This window comes from Lampetra planeri, chromosome 39, assembly GCF_965212315.1.
Source record: "Lampetra planeri chromosome 39, kcLamPlan1.2.h2, whole genome shotgun sequence".
NCBI lineage: Eukaryota > Metazoa > Chordata > Hyperoartia > Petromyzontiformes > Petromyzontidae > Lampetra > Lampetra planeri.
Window position 1 is genome coordinate 9,755,279 of NC_136145.1, and position 15,008 is coordinate 9,770,286.

At 43.9% G+C, this 15,008-nt stretch overlaps 1 protein-coding gene across 1 annotated transcript in view; it reads right to left on the reverse strand.

The window, feature by feature from the left end:
* LOC144731403 (CMP-N-acetylneuraminate-poly-alpha-2,8-sialyltransferase-like) overlaps window positions 1-15,008 on the reverse strand; it is a 42,035-nt gene that overhangs the window by 19,352 nt on the left and 7,675 nt on the right. The window contains exons 2-3 of the mRNA XM_078612422.1: window positions 12,443-12,568; window positions 646-903 (exon numbers count right to left, since the gene is read on the reverse strand). Of these exons, the coding sequence (XP_078468548.1) occupies window positions 646-903; window positions 12,443-12,568 (384 nt within the window). The remainder of the gene's footprint in view (window positions 1-645; window positions 904-12,442; window positions 12,569-15,008) is intronic.

Consider the following 15,008-nt stretch of genomic DNA (forward strand, 5'->3'; position numbering starts at 1 on the left):
AATTACAACAATAGTGAAGTCAAGTTTATTGTGTTTGTGTTCAAATGACATTTTACAGTGTGTTATGTTGGTTCTTGTCAAGATTTACTGTTATAAACATAATCAACAGCATGTAAACAAGAAATAGTACATTCCTACTCATTGAAGTCATCTGTAGATATTTATTTAGGAATTTAAACAGTATACTGTATATATAAAATACATATACATAAATAGACTGTCCCTAAGATGCATTGGATATTAATATTTCCCAATGAGAATGTAATTATTCTCCCCCTCCATGATTTCATGAACTATCACAACTCGAGGTCACGATTCCATTCACATGAGAAATCCTTTGTCGTTGTTGTTCAAGTAGAAATTGTATTAAATCTACACAATTTGTGGTATGAACATACGACTTGGAAATAATTGATTATCATGTGCATGATTCAATCCATGTTTCGTGAACCTAAGCATGTTTTTTATTACATCCCTAATTTTTATCCATTTATAAATTTCACAGCCAGACTCCAGCCGAACTAAATAATGATCATTCATTGACCTCTTGACAGTCATTCCCAGCTCTGCCAACGCTGGCTAAGACACCAAGCGAAGTGCATGATGCTCGCATGGCAAAGCAAAAACGGATGGGACAAAACGTACCGGATGACAAAGTCGTGTTGGTCAATCTCCTCGCCGCACGTGCTGCCCTCAAGGATGCCAGAGTTTCCAACAACGGCACAGGAGCCATAGCGACCACCCCTGAGTGGCGGCGCCGTGGGCAGCAGGGCATGCAGGCTGTGTGACACGTTAGTGGTGCGCCCGCGGTCGAAGATATAGTGCACCAGGTCGCCTGGCTGTACCTGGGCCTGCAGAATTGACACGTCGCGATCCGCGTCCAGGAACTTGAGCACATCCTTGCTGCTCGCACAACACGGGAGGAGGTGAACGCAACGAGAACCGATTGACAAATGCACATCGTTCATGGTGACATGCACGACGTTGAGATGAGGCATATGGCCTTTGGGATTGTGTAATTTCAATGGCATTGTTTCAACAAAAGCCAACTCTGGACAAGTTTCTACATTCAGCGTCTTACTTAGGCAGTCAGGCTTGCTTGAATCAATGCTGGCGAACTGCCTGGCCGAACCATTACACATAGACTGGCTGCACTATTATTGGCAGAATTACCAGTGCTTTCGATTGGCTGAGAGGCTATCATAGTCCTGGTTAGACAAATCATCATGCTCGCTTAGACACGGACAGTTTTCTTTTTCAGCAACCATAAGAAGTTTTTTGGGTTAGATCGCGTAAATATATAAATGTGTCGTTAAAACCTGCCACCACCCGATACAGCCAACTAGTAAGGGTTGTCACGTAAACAGAACATCCCAATTTGTCACTAGTACAGCACACCAGTGTGTTGGAGAGCCAACCCACAACATTTACAATCTGAGTATGACGTTTCGCCAGTAATTACAACTAGCTTCATCAGGCGACAGCCAGATTTGTGGAGAAGTCTAACCGTTGCGTTCCTTATGTAGAGGCGTAGATGTGGTGACCACACTTCTGCGCTCTTGCGCAAAGTGGGGGGGGGGGTGGGGGGTATTAATGAGTCAATGTACATTATGCATGTGCATTATGAGAGCCCTTTGATCTTGGCCTTCCTGTCTATTGTGTGTATTAAAATAGCCGTACCAATGGTAATCCCTAATGAAGTATGGTGCCCTTCATAGGCATGCATTTAAATAATGTATTATTTGATTATTCACTTCCACGCAGCACTAAGGCGGTAGCTATCCGAACGGTTCCAATTAATTTACTTTCTTTCAATTTCGATAGATTCTCTAATTAGTCTTAGCCAGTAGCAGCTAGTTTTGCACATACCTTCTTCATCATCAAAATCAATTGAGTGTCCTTGTTGGCACGCGTGTTCTGCTACTGCTGACACTTTGCGCAAGAGCGCAAAAGTGTTGTCACCACATCTACGCCTCTATATAAGGAACGAAACAGGTGGACTTCTCCACAAATCTGGCTGTTGCCCGAGGAAGCTCGTAATTACTGGCGAAACGTCGTACTCAGATTGTAAATGTTGTGGATTAGCTCTCCAACACACCGGTGTGCTGTACTAGTGACGAATTGGCATGTTGTCTGTGCTAGGTGGTGGCGGGTTTTAACGACACATTTATATATTTACGCGATCTAACCAAAAAATGTTTCAGCAACACATATCCAAAGCCACGTAGTGACTAACAACATCTTGACCAGATCAAATACTAATTTAAAACTGGCAAAACTTGGTTTAGAGTTTAGGTCAAAGTTTTATAAACACATTACAAACAACAACAACCGCCACTCGCCACTAAGTGGTGGTGACGTCACCACGAAGCTTGTGCCAGGCTATGTGCACCTTGAGGCCAGGTGAAGTGTCGAACGCCCGCTGGCAGAAGGTCACGGGGCACACCCAGGTGCTACGGGTCGACTGACTGAGATGACTGGCTGATGCACCACCTGTGCCCCCTACTGTGCCAACTTGCCTGGCTTTAGCCACCCGGCGCTCTGCTCGTTGTTGTGAGCGTCGCTCCTCCACCCTCCGTTGTTGTTGGAGGGCGACTGCCTTCAACTGCCCAGTAGCGTCCTTCATGAGCCTCCTCCACAGAGGCCGATCTTGACACCGCTGGTACCAGTCATCGGCAAGTCCACTTAGCTCCACATCCTCCTGTACGACATCACTCCATCTCCTCTCTAGCACGTACCGCGCCCGTTTAGCCCCCTCGATCCGGCCGAACAAAAGCTGTTTGGGCATGCGGTGATTGGGCATGCGGGCTACATGGCCCAGCCAACGCAGCCTTGCCTGCCGGAGGAGCTCACCGATGGGACTTTGTCCAGATCTTTCGAGGATTTGTGAGCTCCTCACACAATCCAGCCTGGTTAAACCCAGGATGGATCGTAGGCAGGCTAGCCTAAATGTTTCTAACCGGCGAAGATGTTACATTAGGGGGGTCCACGTTTCGCAAGCATAAAGAAGGGAGGGAATGACTGTGGCCGAGAAGACACGAAGCTTCTTGCGGAGCAACAGACCAGGTAGCTTACACACAGCGTTACGCAACCAATGAAAATATAATGCTGCTCGACTGATTCGCAGTGAGACCTCTGCTGTTAAACCGGAGCCAGTCATGAGCACACTGCCCAGGTATGGGAAACTCTCCACTCTCTCCACAACTGCCCCATCACCGATTGGGAGTTGTGTGGGTGGAGTGCCCGATGGTACAGAATACCCAGGCAAATGCTTTGTTTTGGTGGGACTGATGGTAAGGCCTCACCTCTTCGTGGAACACTCCAGTTTCAGCAGCAGCACCTCCAACTCCTCCTCTGAGTGAGCCGCAATTACCAGGTCATCGGCATACATAACATGGTTGACCAATAGGGAGCCATCCCTTGACCGCACCCGGGCATCTATCAGCCTCCCATTGTATCTGTACCAGATGGAAATTACTCCGGAACAGCTACTGAAGGGCTTCACGAACTACATGGTCGAAATAGATGTTAAATAATGTTGGAGCCAGTGGACATCCCTGTCGCACCCTAAGGTGAACAGGGAATGGCTCCGACTCCCGGCCACGTAGTTTTACCTGGGCCCGCTCACCATCATGAAGGTCCTTAATGATCGTGAGCAGCGGGTCAGGGACTCCGAAAGCACAAAGAACAACCCAAAGCCCAGGCCTACTGATGGTATCATAGGCCTTGACCAGGTCAATAAAGCAGAGATGTAGGTCTTGTTGGAATTCCTTACACCTCTGCTGGAGCAAACGGACAGAAAATATGGCATCTGTGCAGGACCGCCCTTTCCTGAAACCACATTGGGGCTCCGCAAGCCTCTCGTCAGCATGCCTGGCAAGGCGGTGTTGAATAATCCTTGCCAGGACCTTTCCCGGCACACTTAGGAGTGAGATGCCCCTGTAGTTGTTACAGCCTGTGCGGTCTCCCTTCTTAAAGATGAGGACCACCAGAGCATCGGTCTAGTTCTGCGGAACCCATCCAGTGGCCCAGACTGTTGTTATGATGTCATGTAGGGCAGTCTGTGCACAAACGCCACCTTCCCTCAGCATTTCGCTTGGGAGATCATCTCTGCCCGGTGCCTTTCCTGGTCTCAGACTCTGGACCGCCTTCAGTACTTCCTCAACAGATGGCACCACAGACACCCACTCACAAGGGGTGACTTCCTCTTCCAATATTTGAGGCACCGCAGCCTCAGCAGGGTCATCCCCACTGTGTCCCACGATGCTTTCCATGTGGAGGGATTTCCCCTTCCCCAGGACTTCTGCAAACATGTTCCTGGGGGTTGGAGATTGCATCACCGTTTTTTCTCCTAATGATGGTAATAGGTGTGGCACTGCAGGTTACTTTGATGGAATTAAATAGGGATTTGTGATCGCGGGCCATTGAGGCAGACTCCATCTCCTCAGCAACCCGCGACCACCACCCATCCTTGCAGCGCCTCACGGCTCTCCGCACCTCCGAGTGAAGGCTGCGGTAAGCCTCCTCATTCTCCAACGTGGGATGCTGTAGCCGATGAGAGTGGGCCTGTCGCTTTTTCTCAGCCAGCTTGAACACCTCCTCTGTCAGCCAGGGTATCTGGGGAGGTCGGGACCACGTACCCAAAGCAGCCATTGCAGCTGCATGAGCTACAGTCCTAAACCTCGCCCAGGAGGAGTGGGGGACGATGCCAAGCCCAGCCGCAAATGATGATGAAATTCTGTCTTGCAACTTTCATCAGCTAGTTGAGACCAGGCCACCTTAGGTTTGAATGGGGTCCTGGGTGTACACCCACCACCGGAATGGAAGAATGGCAGGCGCATCTTACAGATGACTAGTCGATGGTCAGAGGGTAGATCAGCTCCACGGTAGGTTCTGGTGTCAAGGACATGGGCCCGCATCCGCTGTTCCGTCACTACGTAGTCCAGCAGATGTTCTTGCTTGGACCCAGCATGCATCCATGATGTTGTATGGATGCGCCGATGCCGGAACAGTGTGTTGGTAATTGCAAGCCCATGGGCTGCACAAAAATGTAGCAGCCTCCTACAGTTGTTATTGAGCTGATCTGGCCCATGTCTTCCAATCACTCCAGACCAGGTGCCAGCATCATGACCAACTTGGGCATTAAAGTCACCCAACAAGATGACTCTAGCCTGAAGGGCCACTTTAGCTAGCACCTGTGACAGGAGGTCATAGAAGGCATCTGACTCATCAGCCTTGCCTGCATCTCTCCATGGATGTTCGTCTTGAGTGGGGGCATAATTAACCATGACCACAACTCCTCGCCTCCAGTTGATGGGAAGGCGAGCCAAAAGTAACCTGGGGCTTACAGCTTCCACACCACACCACCATGCTCCCTTCATTTTTTTGTTCATGTAATGCGAGCAAGGAATGAGGGGGCGGAGTCTGGGTCACGTGAGGAGAAGGAGGAGTGAGGGTCACGTGAGAGAGAGGATTTAAGGGGAGAACCGGAAGGGATCTGGAAGTTGAGAAGGAGTGGAAACAGGAGGAGGCCACGCTGGGCAGTGGCGAGAGGGTGGCGCGATTGCCACGTGGTGGAAGGCCACGGCACCGTCGGCCAGCGATGTACGTGGGGCACAGCAGAGCTAGCGGAGTGTGGGAAGCCAGCCGGGCGTGAAGAGCTGGCAGAGCAGCAGTGTGGCTGCAGAGCGGAGCAGCGGTGTGGCTGCGGAGCGGAGCAGCAGTGTGGCTGCAGGGTGTACGGTGGAGGAGGTGCGGGTCTGAGCGAGGACGCCGTAGGGGCGAGAGAGAGACAAGAACCCGAATAAAGGACAACGGAGATCTACACTGTTGAAGAGTCTTTAATTACATTCAGAAGAGCCACTTCCTGTTGTTACAAACACACAAGTGCACACTCACACCAACATTATGTGCAAACACTACACTGTGCTATTCTGGTGAAAAGGGTGACCTTGGGGTGTTTGTGTGCTAATTTCATATGAAAGTGGAGAAAATAAAATAATCTCACATCCAGCTCATTTATAAATGCTATGGAAGAATGCTTATTGAGTCCCAGAATGTAATTAAAGTCCCCAAATGGCCCTACCCCCAATGCCACCCAACATAATGGTGTTGCATTACAGTCAGTGAGGCTATTTTTAATGAATGCCAACAATTATTGAACAAAAAAAAAAATTCCAATGAAAATTTGCATGAACACTGTATATCTTTCCAGCCAGTTAATTACCATATTCAGCAGTGTCTCAAAAAAAACTAAACAGTTTCAGAAAAAAATGATGAATCCTAAAAGCATCCAATTAATGCAAGTGCTTTCATCAGGCTTTTAACATTAGTCTATTGCTGTTAGTTTGCTTTCTGATCCATTAACTTATCCCTTTAAAAGTTCGTAAATCATGAAGCCACTTTGCATTTTTGCTCACTACCTGCAAATGTGTAAGCCTGCATTAGTATCTTATTCTCCAAGCAGCATCATGGGCTTGTTAAAAAATTCCGTGTAATTACAGTCGTCTTTTCAAAAATTCCCGTGGGTTAAATTACAAGAGAACAAAAGTAGAGGATTAACATTCTTAAGAAATTCACTAGCTTGGAGCTCTTCATCTAAATGTTTAGAGAACATGCGAAGAGGAGCTCGTTATTGGCCCCGTGCCAGTTAAGTAATGGCACCACACAAAATAGAGTGGCATGCATTTGAAGTTGAACCTGGCATTGCTGGAACAAGCTGTACAAGTCAGCATGATATATGGGCACATTTTTGGTGCCATTTCTAGTCACGCTTGAGTGACTCAACATTGAAAAACAAAGCTGCATCTGATAAATAGCTAGAATTTTTTTTTGATAAATTAAAGTGACTCCCTGCACACAAAACCCAAAAGAGGAAACTGCACCTTGGTATGGCAGGGTCCTGTTTCTGCATAAAGCAACTACTTTATATTAGTGTATATTGTACCAAAAATGTAGACGATGATCATAAGAGTGACACATTTCAAAAGTAAATTGTATGCCCATACATAAAGTGTCCAGCCTTTCTGGACTCGCAGTCCATTTTTAAACGTAAACAAAAATTTGTGCACCACCATCCATGCTTTAGTGGAAAAATATGTCCTAATATGCGCAACAATTCCGTGGACCACTTCCCACAGCCTTATGTACCACAGGTTGGAAAACACTGCACTAGGTGACACTAGCAATGCAATTGCGAGGAACACGAAGAGACACCTTGTTCCAAGCCTTGTGTGAGATACCAAACCCATTATCTAAGTAGCCAGGCTAGAGACGCACACCATGTGATGGCAGATATTTATTTAAAGCAAGTTAATCAAGCAGACCCTTCACGGCCACGTGCCTTACAATCTCACACCTCATAGCCACCATGGCAAACGGAACATTAATTATGGGTGAATAGAGCGTTACCTTTTTTTGTTTGTTATAACATGATTAACCTTCCACTGTTATATCGGCTGGCCCACGAATATGCAAATGAAAACTTTCCAGGGCATACTTAATTGGGTCATGAGCCACATTTATAAAATATTTATATCAATTAATTATAAGCAGACAATAGCACCTATTCAGGATTTGAAATTTCTATACTGTACATTATTAAATAATAGTAAGTGGCGCATCTGTGAGTATTATGAACACAGTTTTTAACCCAATAAATAGAGTGCTTCTTGGAGGCAATGCACTCTGCCAGCTACCGAGACAGCAGCTGTGATGAGTGCAACACTACGATGTAGACTGAATGTGTATGATTCAATATCATGGGAATATGGCAGGGGATGGCTAAAAAAGACAACTTTGAAATGTCGAGGTCAAAAAAGGTCTTCCCAAATATGGTACATGCATTACTAAAAATGTAAGTATCTAAACATGCATGGTAAAATAATGTAGGCTTTTAACACGTGTGGCTAAATAAAGCTGTGGGGGCGTAGCATTTGCATAGTTTAAAAATTGAGAACGGGAATTGTGCCAGTTAACATGGCGGTTGCATTGTTAGCAAAAGCTGACGAACATCCATAATAAAATAATGGAGGTTGTTGACCGTGCATGGTGAAATATAGGTCAGGATGAGTGTGGTATGTGTCGTTCACAAATTCCGAAAGCCCACTCATCTTAGCACCACAACTGAACCCACAGGCATAACAAAAGCAATTCCGTATTATATTAGTAATCTAATAACCAAGAAGAAACCATTGCACAATAAGTGCTGTGCACCTGATTAGATTTGAAAAGGCATAAATTTGACAAATCCACACAGCAGTGAGATGAGATAGAAGTTAATTTGTCAGGCCAGTGTGAAGCGCTATATAAAGTCATAATTGCGGCAACACTGCGGGGTTCGACATGAGCATTTGGGGTGCCCCCTGTGTTACACACCAGACTACAGAAAAAACTAGAGGTCGTTTTGACAAGGGCAATTGAATGCATACATGTGCACATGCAAATATGTGCACTTACATTTTGCACAAATATGTCAACTTAAGATGCAAAATCTATACGAGCTATTTGGAATCATTAAATCGCTTTAACTTGAAATAAGTACATACAAGCAATCATATATAAGCCACATACCACCCTAAATAGATAATGTACAACATTCCCATTCAGGTTGGCCATCTCCGAATAAGATGCATTCATATATAAATATGAAATAAATTCAGCTTATTATACCTAAATACATTTCAAATATATCAGTAGGCAAAAAATGGCCAAAACAAACAAACCAATAAATGCATGCTACATAACGATCCTTGCTGCAGGGTGGTACAGTGGTAAAGCTTATATCTTATAGCATGGAGGACTGGACTTGTATTCCTTATTCAAGTACCTGGTGTTTGTATGTCCCCCCACCTCCATGCATGAATCTCCTTCAAGATTTCCCAAAGCTAAAAGCATATGACGTAATTGGTGTTGGCCAAACATTCCAATGCAGAACCCTCCCGAAAAAGAGTATTGGACTGTGTGACATTCATGGGTAAATAAGCAATTATGTCTCCACTTCTGGATGAAGGCCTCCCCTCAAGTTATTTCCATTTCTCATGTTCATGCAATGCCACAATCCATCTTGCTAATGGACATGAGCCGATTTCATCGCTCCATCTTCACAACTCCATTACCAGTCTTGTCCATCAGCTGGCATCCCCTTTTTAGCAATGTCCTGCTGAATCCCTCTTACTTTTATTAAAAAGTCAACAAGTGATCTCTAATTTGTGTTTGTTCTATAATTCACATGTTCTTCTTTCTGTCATTTAGTGTCATTTCTAGAATGCATCTCTTTGTGTTTCTTTGCGCATTTTTCAGCTTTTGTTCTATGTTGTGTATCAGAGTATATATTTTAAATCCATGTCCTGGCAGGTAATATATGCACTGATTGAAATTGTTTGTTTAGGCACGTTGGTATGTTGCTTTTCATTGTCAGATTTAATTTTTAAAAGCATTAAATGCTGCTCTTACTCACCTCCCTTTTCATAAATTTGAACCCAGGGCTTATTCAGTAATTTCCTAGAGATGCATACTGTTGTGTTCTCCAATTGTGTCCCTCAAACTATTATGATTTTTTTTGTTCACGTAAAACAATTAACGTATGGAAAATTCTATATCGTGCCGAGTCCCACAGAAACAACTACAGCCCTTTTTATCAATATGCAGCATGCCGATCATGGTGGGTTTTTTACCATACCATATTTCACCACAATAGTAAGTGAGGGTTGGTGAAGGCGTGGGGTTGCCCAGGACCAGTTCAGATATTACTTCCCACTGATATAAGCCACGGCCAGCAAACTCAAGTCAATATTATGGCCCCAGTGAGATAATTGTTGTTCCACCACTTTCTACCCCCACCCCCAATACAAATAAATATAAGTAATAAAGATACATGATTAAGTATACCACTATACATGCAATACAATGGCAAGTCACTGTTAAGCTGAAAACATACTTTAATTCAACTCATAGGTTTGCTTTGGATTCACCAGTAGCCCTAAGATTTTCACAAAATCTAAAAACCATTACGAACCTCTTTTCTTATATTTTTTAAAATCCTTAATCGGTGCCAACCAATGAGCAGCTGGTGAGCAGTGTGTTTCCGATCCAGTCACAGCTGAGTGCTCTCAGTAGCTGAGCAGCAGGAGGCAGGCACCAGATAGGCAGGCACCAGCCTCCTGGGGGCTACTTTGAGAAGCTTCCAGGGAGCCCTCCACAACAAATCTAATGGCCGGTGCAGTCCATACCTATGTGAGCATCATCTTTTTGCACGTCTGTGTCAAGATCATCAAATTTCCCATGAAAGGATTGGGTGTAATAACATGCTTCAATCGAGTACGAAAAAGGATCTGGCAGCAAAAGCATTTCTTCTTAAAAATTGTCTTTGGTTACATAAAATGTTCACTGGTATCAGTGAAAAGTTATATTGCACCCTCACATTGTCAATGTTCACCACCTTTTGATAAAACAGGAGTCATGCAGCCACCTGTATACTGTAGCTGTTCTGTATATCACAACAGACCTGCAACAGGTAATGCAAGCCACCTTACCTTGTATTTGCAAATCCAGTTGATGAGATTAAAAGTGCATTGCAAATGCAAAACACTGATCAGTCAGCTCAAGGCATAGAGACAGGCCATGTCAGGTGTAAAAATTGCAGTTAGTGAGTGGCATGGAAAATTATCCATCAATCAATTACATTAATGGTATTAGACATTCCTACCACACAGAAGCTTACTCAAGCAGACTGCTCCCCTCCCCACCTCCCACCAGGCTGACAAGAGTGAAAATTGAAAGCTGCTCCATAAAATTACCGATGCATTTACGTACCGCAGATGGGTATACAATGCCACACAATATGGACAATCCATGCTGAGGATTTTCTTTATGGTTTATTGTCAGCCTTTACATGCAAAGTGCACAAAATATATACATAATAAAAACACATCTGTGCATGTGTTGTCACACTGATAGACTTAGATGACACCTGACAACTGTGGCACCAGCTGTTACCCCATACAGAATAATAGCTACCCTATGCAGAACACTGTGACACCACTTACATATAAGCACTACCCAACACAGCATTGTAATCGCTGTTATACAATAACTACCCAATGGAGAATAAAGTAGCAAATATTATACAATATACTTTATAACCCCTTTGGATGAAGGCCTCCCCACACCGTGTCAGTCTTTGGGTTGTTCGACCATACTTCCACCACGCTGGTCAGTGCAGGATGGCTCAGATGTCACTCACCACTGATGTTATCCATGGCCGGGAATCAAACTCAGGTGTCGGGGTGCATAGTACAGCACTCTAAATACTTTTCCAATCCATCCCACCATAATCCATAGCTACCCATTATTAGAGTGCAAATGCAGGCTGAAGCGGTTGTGTTTGTTATTTTTCTTATGAAGACAAATTTTATATGTATACCCTCTTTTATATAATTTAGAATTTATGTTGAGAATTAACCGGTTTATAGCAAGAGAGATTCATATCTGTACACTAAATGGTTGGCAAAGGCACGTGTTAAATAAATACATTAACTCAAAGGACAAAAAATACGATATCTATCTTCTAGTCTCAATGCTCACACTATGCTGGCAGAACTATAGAAGCAAGCATCGATATAAACCTTATATTCATAATACAGTAGTAGTAGTAATAATCATAAGAGAACATATGTAATAGATAATAAAATCCCTCAAGAGACTTGAATTGGGCACCACATGTCTTTATTACTGGTATAAGCATATGCTACAAAAACACATATGTTAGAAGACCATAAAGGATGTGGGGGAAATATTAGTCATTATAAAAACAGAAAACAGAATAAATATATTTAACAAAAAAATAATACTAATGTCTATATGAAAAATCCTTATGAAGCAACATTATATTTTTACTTATTATACAGCTTCCAAGGCCAATGTTCTAACACTGAATGGTATTGGACAATTTGTGATGGAATTAGCACTAAGCAGCAGGGCTGAGAGAACAATGATCCTGCTCACTAGCTAGAACACAAATATGTAACTACTCCACGCTTAACAACAATTTGAAATAGAGGCTTAACAGCATTAACTAGGTTTAAGATAAACGTTTACCGACAGGAATGCTACATATCGGTAGCTGGCAAGCCTCATATCAAGCTTCAGAAAACCATCACTGGTGGAAAAAAAACTAAGCAGTGGATGCCAAAACAGCACATCCTTTGAGTCTGATGGCCTGGAATGCTTTTATTTCAAGGGGAATTGTAATTAGAAAATAAATCAAATCAATACACTGCTTGTTAGGGCAAATAAACAAAAATTATAACAATGCAGAGGGCCAGTCTGCTTAAATTCAGAGGACAATTTGAGGTGGCAGGACCAGGTGTAATGCTTATTTTGTCCTTTTAAATATGCATGGACAGCTACACACAAGCGCACGTGCACACAGACACCCACCCACCGTATGTGCATGGCGAGGGACAGGTTGAAGTGCCACCCTTGCGCTCCTTCCACGGGCCAGTGACTGCTCTCACCACTCGCACTCATGTTGCCAACACGGACTCTCTGGAGGCCCCTCATGTCTCGCCTTGGGAGGGAGAGCAGGAGAGGGAGAGAGTGGGAGAGCAAGTCAGAAGGGACGGGGGTAGGGGGGCAGCAGTTGGGGAGAATATCGAAAGGCATCTGGTTAAGGCTGCGTCAAAACAAGGCTTAGTAGCAGCCTGTCATTAAACCAGGTGTTGTGATAAGCCCAGCACATGCCTGTAATCCAGCAGATTGGAGCAACGGTTATTGGATCACATCTATGAAACTCCAGAAATTGGTGGATTGTGAGAAGGTGCACACCCTCAGTGTACATATAGGGGAATTGAAGGCTCAGAAGTAATTTCAATACCACCTTCCAGAGGTTATTGTCTTACAGCATTGGGTAGGTGATGCATTGTGAGAATTCTGAATGAAAATTTCTGTTCTCATGACATAATGTCCATAACATAATCAGAATACTAAATGAAAGAAGCACAGTAAATAAAGGCTAAGTGAATGATCTCAATCACACCATTAGCTACATAAAACACACAAAAATCACTAAAATTATTGTCCAAACATCAAAATGCAGCACCCTACTGCAAAAGTGTTGTCATTTGGGGGGGTTGTGCATACAGAACTGTTATCATGGGACCTTTTTTGCCAGTATTATAGAACTGTTATTTACATGTAATCTGGATATGGTTTCTCTGCTCACAATGCTATTACATTATTGTTTATATAAAGTGTGGTCACGAAGCAAAAAACAAGATAAGCATTCAACTTTGTGAGGTACACGCCAAGGCATGTGCTCCGAGTAAATGTCATGATTCGCTCCTCGTTCGCTGCAGTCTGACATTCAATGAGTAATTCTGCCTTTGACAATTGCATTTTCATAACAATCTTAGTGTGCAAAGTTCCTTATTGATGCCCATGCATTATTATGCCAGTTCCACCTTGCATGGTTCTTTTTTTATAGCAGCAGCAAGCCTTATAGTGTTAGAATATGGGTTCGTGCAAAGGTTTAACACCCCTTTTCATTTGCAAAATGTGAGGCGCCACAAATAAAGACATTAATTAATGTGGTGAAGAGGTTTCTAGGGCGTACATTCATCTTAAGCATCAACCTTACCGCAGCTTAATCCGAGTGTCAATAGAGTAATGGCTCCGCAAACCCCAGCACACAGGAGACATTCATTAAACCCAACTGCAAGGCAGCTCTCCCAAGTCAGATGGCACAACCTAGAAAAAGGCTTAATCCAGGATGCAATTCTGCACCCAGCAATATGCACTATGCAGAATGCTCAAGAGACAGCGGAAATGATGTGCACACTTATGTGAAAAGATGTGGAGAATTATCACACCATATTATTTTAAAACAAAAACGAAGGAGAATGTATTTTCTGTTCCTCAAGGACAATTACCCAACACCTGTGGTTTTTTCATCACAGCCAACAAATGAAGCAGCAGCAAGCCATGGTTAATTGCTATATAAAGGTTTGAATCTTGCTTAAAAACTTACAATGCTAAAATCAGACTGTCTGATTGCACTGGCTTCTAGTAATGGTAATGATCACCTTTATCAATTCTACGAGCAATAAACCTGAGAGTAATGTAGGGTTCTCTCAAAGTCGACGTTTTCCAAACACGCTAATTATTTTATTTTATAAGGCTTTGCTTTGGGTGGCAGGCTGTTTTAACATTTGTTTATAATTCCCAGAGGAGCTGGAAAATGTGATCACTGGAAGTGAGAGAATGGACATGCAAGGGGGGTTGTTGTGTCTCTGTGCAGTGTTAAAAGTTACTGCCAATGTGCATGTCACATATTGACAGGGCTGTAATAATAATGAAAACTGTATTTTTGCAATGGGCTGGTGAACTGTGATGTATGTTATGAGACTCACAGGTGTCAAAGATACATACTCAAAACCAAATGCAGCTCGTAGCATTAATAAATTAACATTCTAGCTCACATAATACCTAATTAACAGACCCACTTGGTGGAGTACTGAATATGCACAATCGTTTTCACTTTGCATTTGTAGTGGGTTCAAACTGACTCGCAGACGCACTCTTGGAGGCAACACATTTATTAGTACCAACACACTAACACAAAGGGGTAACTACCCCATCACCAGATAACAACCTATGGTGGTGGTCCACCAAGCTAACTACACTAATTACACTTGGGAGTAGCGACAATGGATGGGACCTCAGCTTGGGTCCAGGTCCACGTGTTGATGACTCTTCTTGGACGTCGGACGAGGAACGTCGATTCTTCAGGATGACAACAGCAGCCGGTGGTGCTCAGGGCTCCGGCTTACAACCTATGTGGCGGGGCTCGCTCCGCCTCTAGCCACGCCCACCTTCTCAAAACCTCGAGAAGGATCTTCACCTGGACACGTGATCACCCCAGTCCCCCTTTGGGGGTCCCTGGGTAGATACCTCTGGTCACGTGTCCTCCGGGTTCAACCAGAGTGCCATAGTCCCCTGGTAACCCCGTA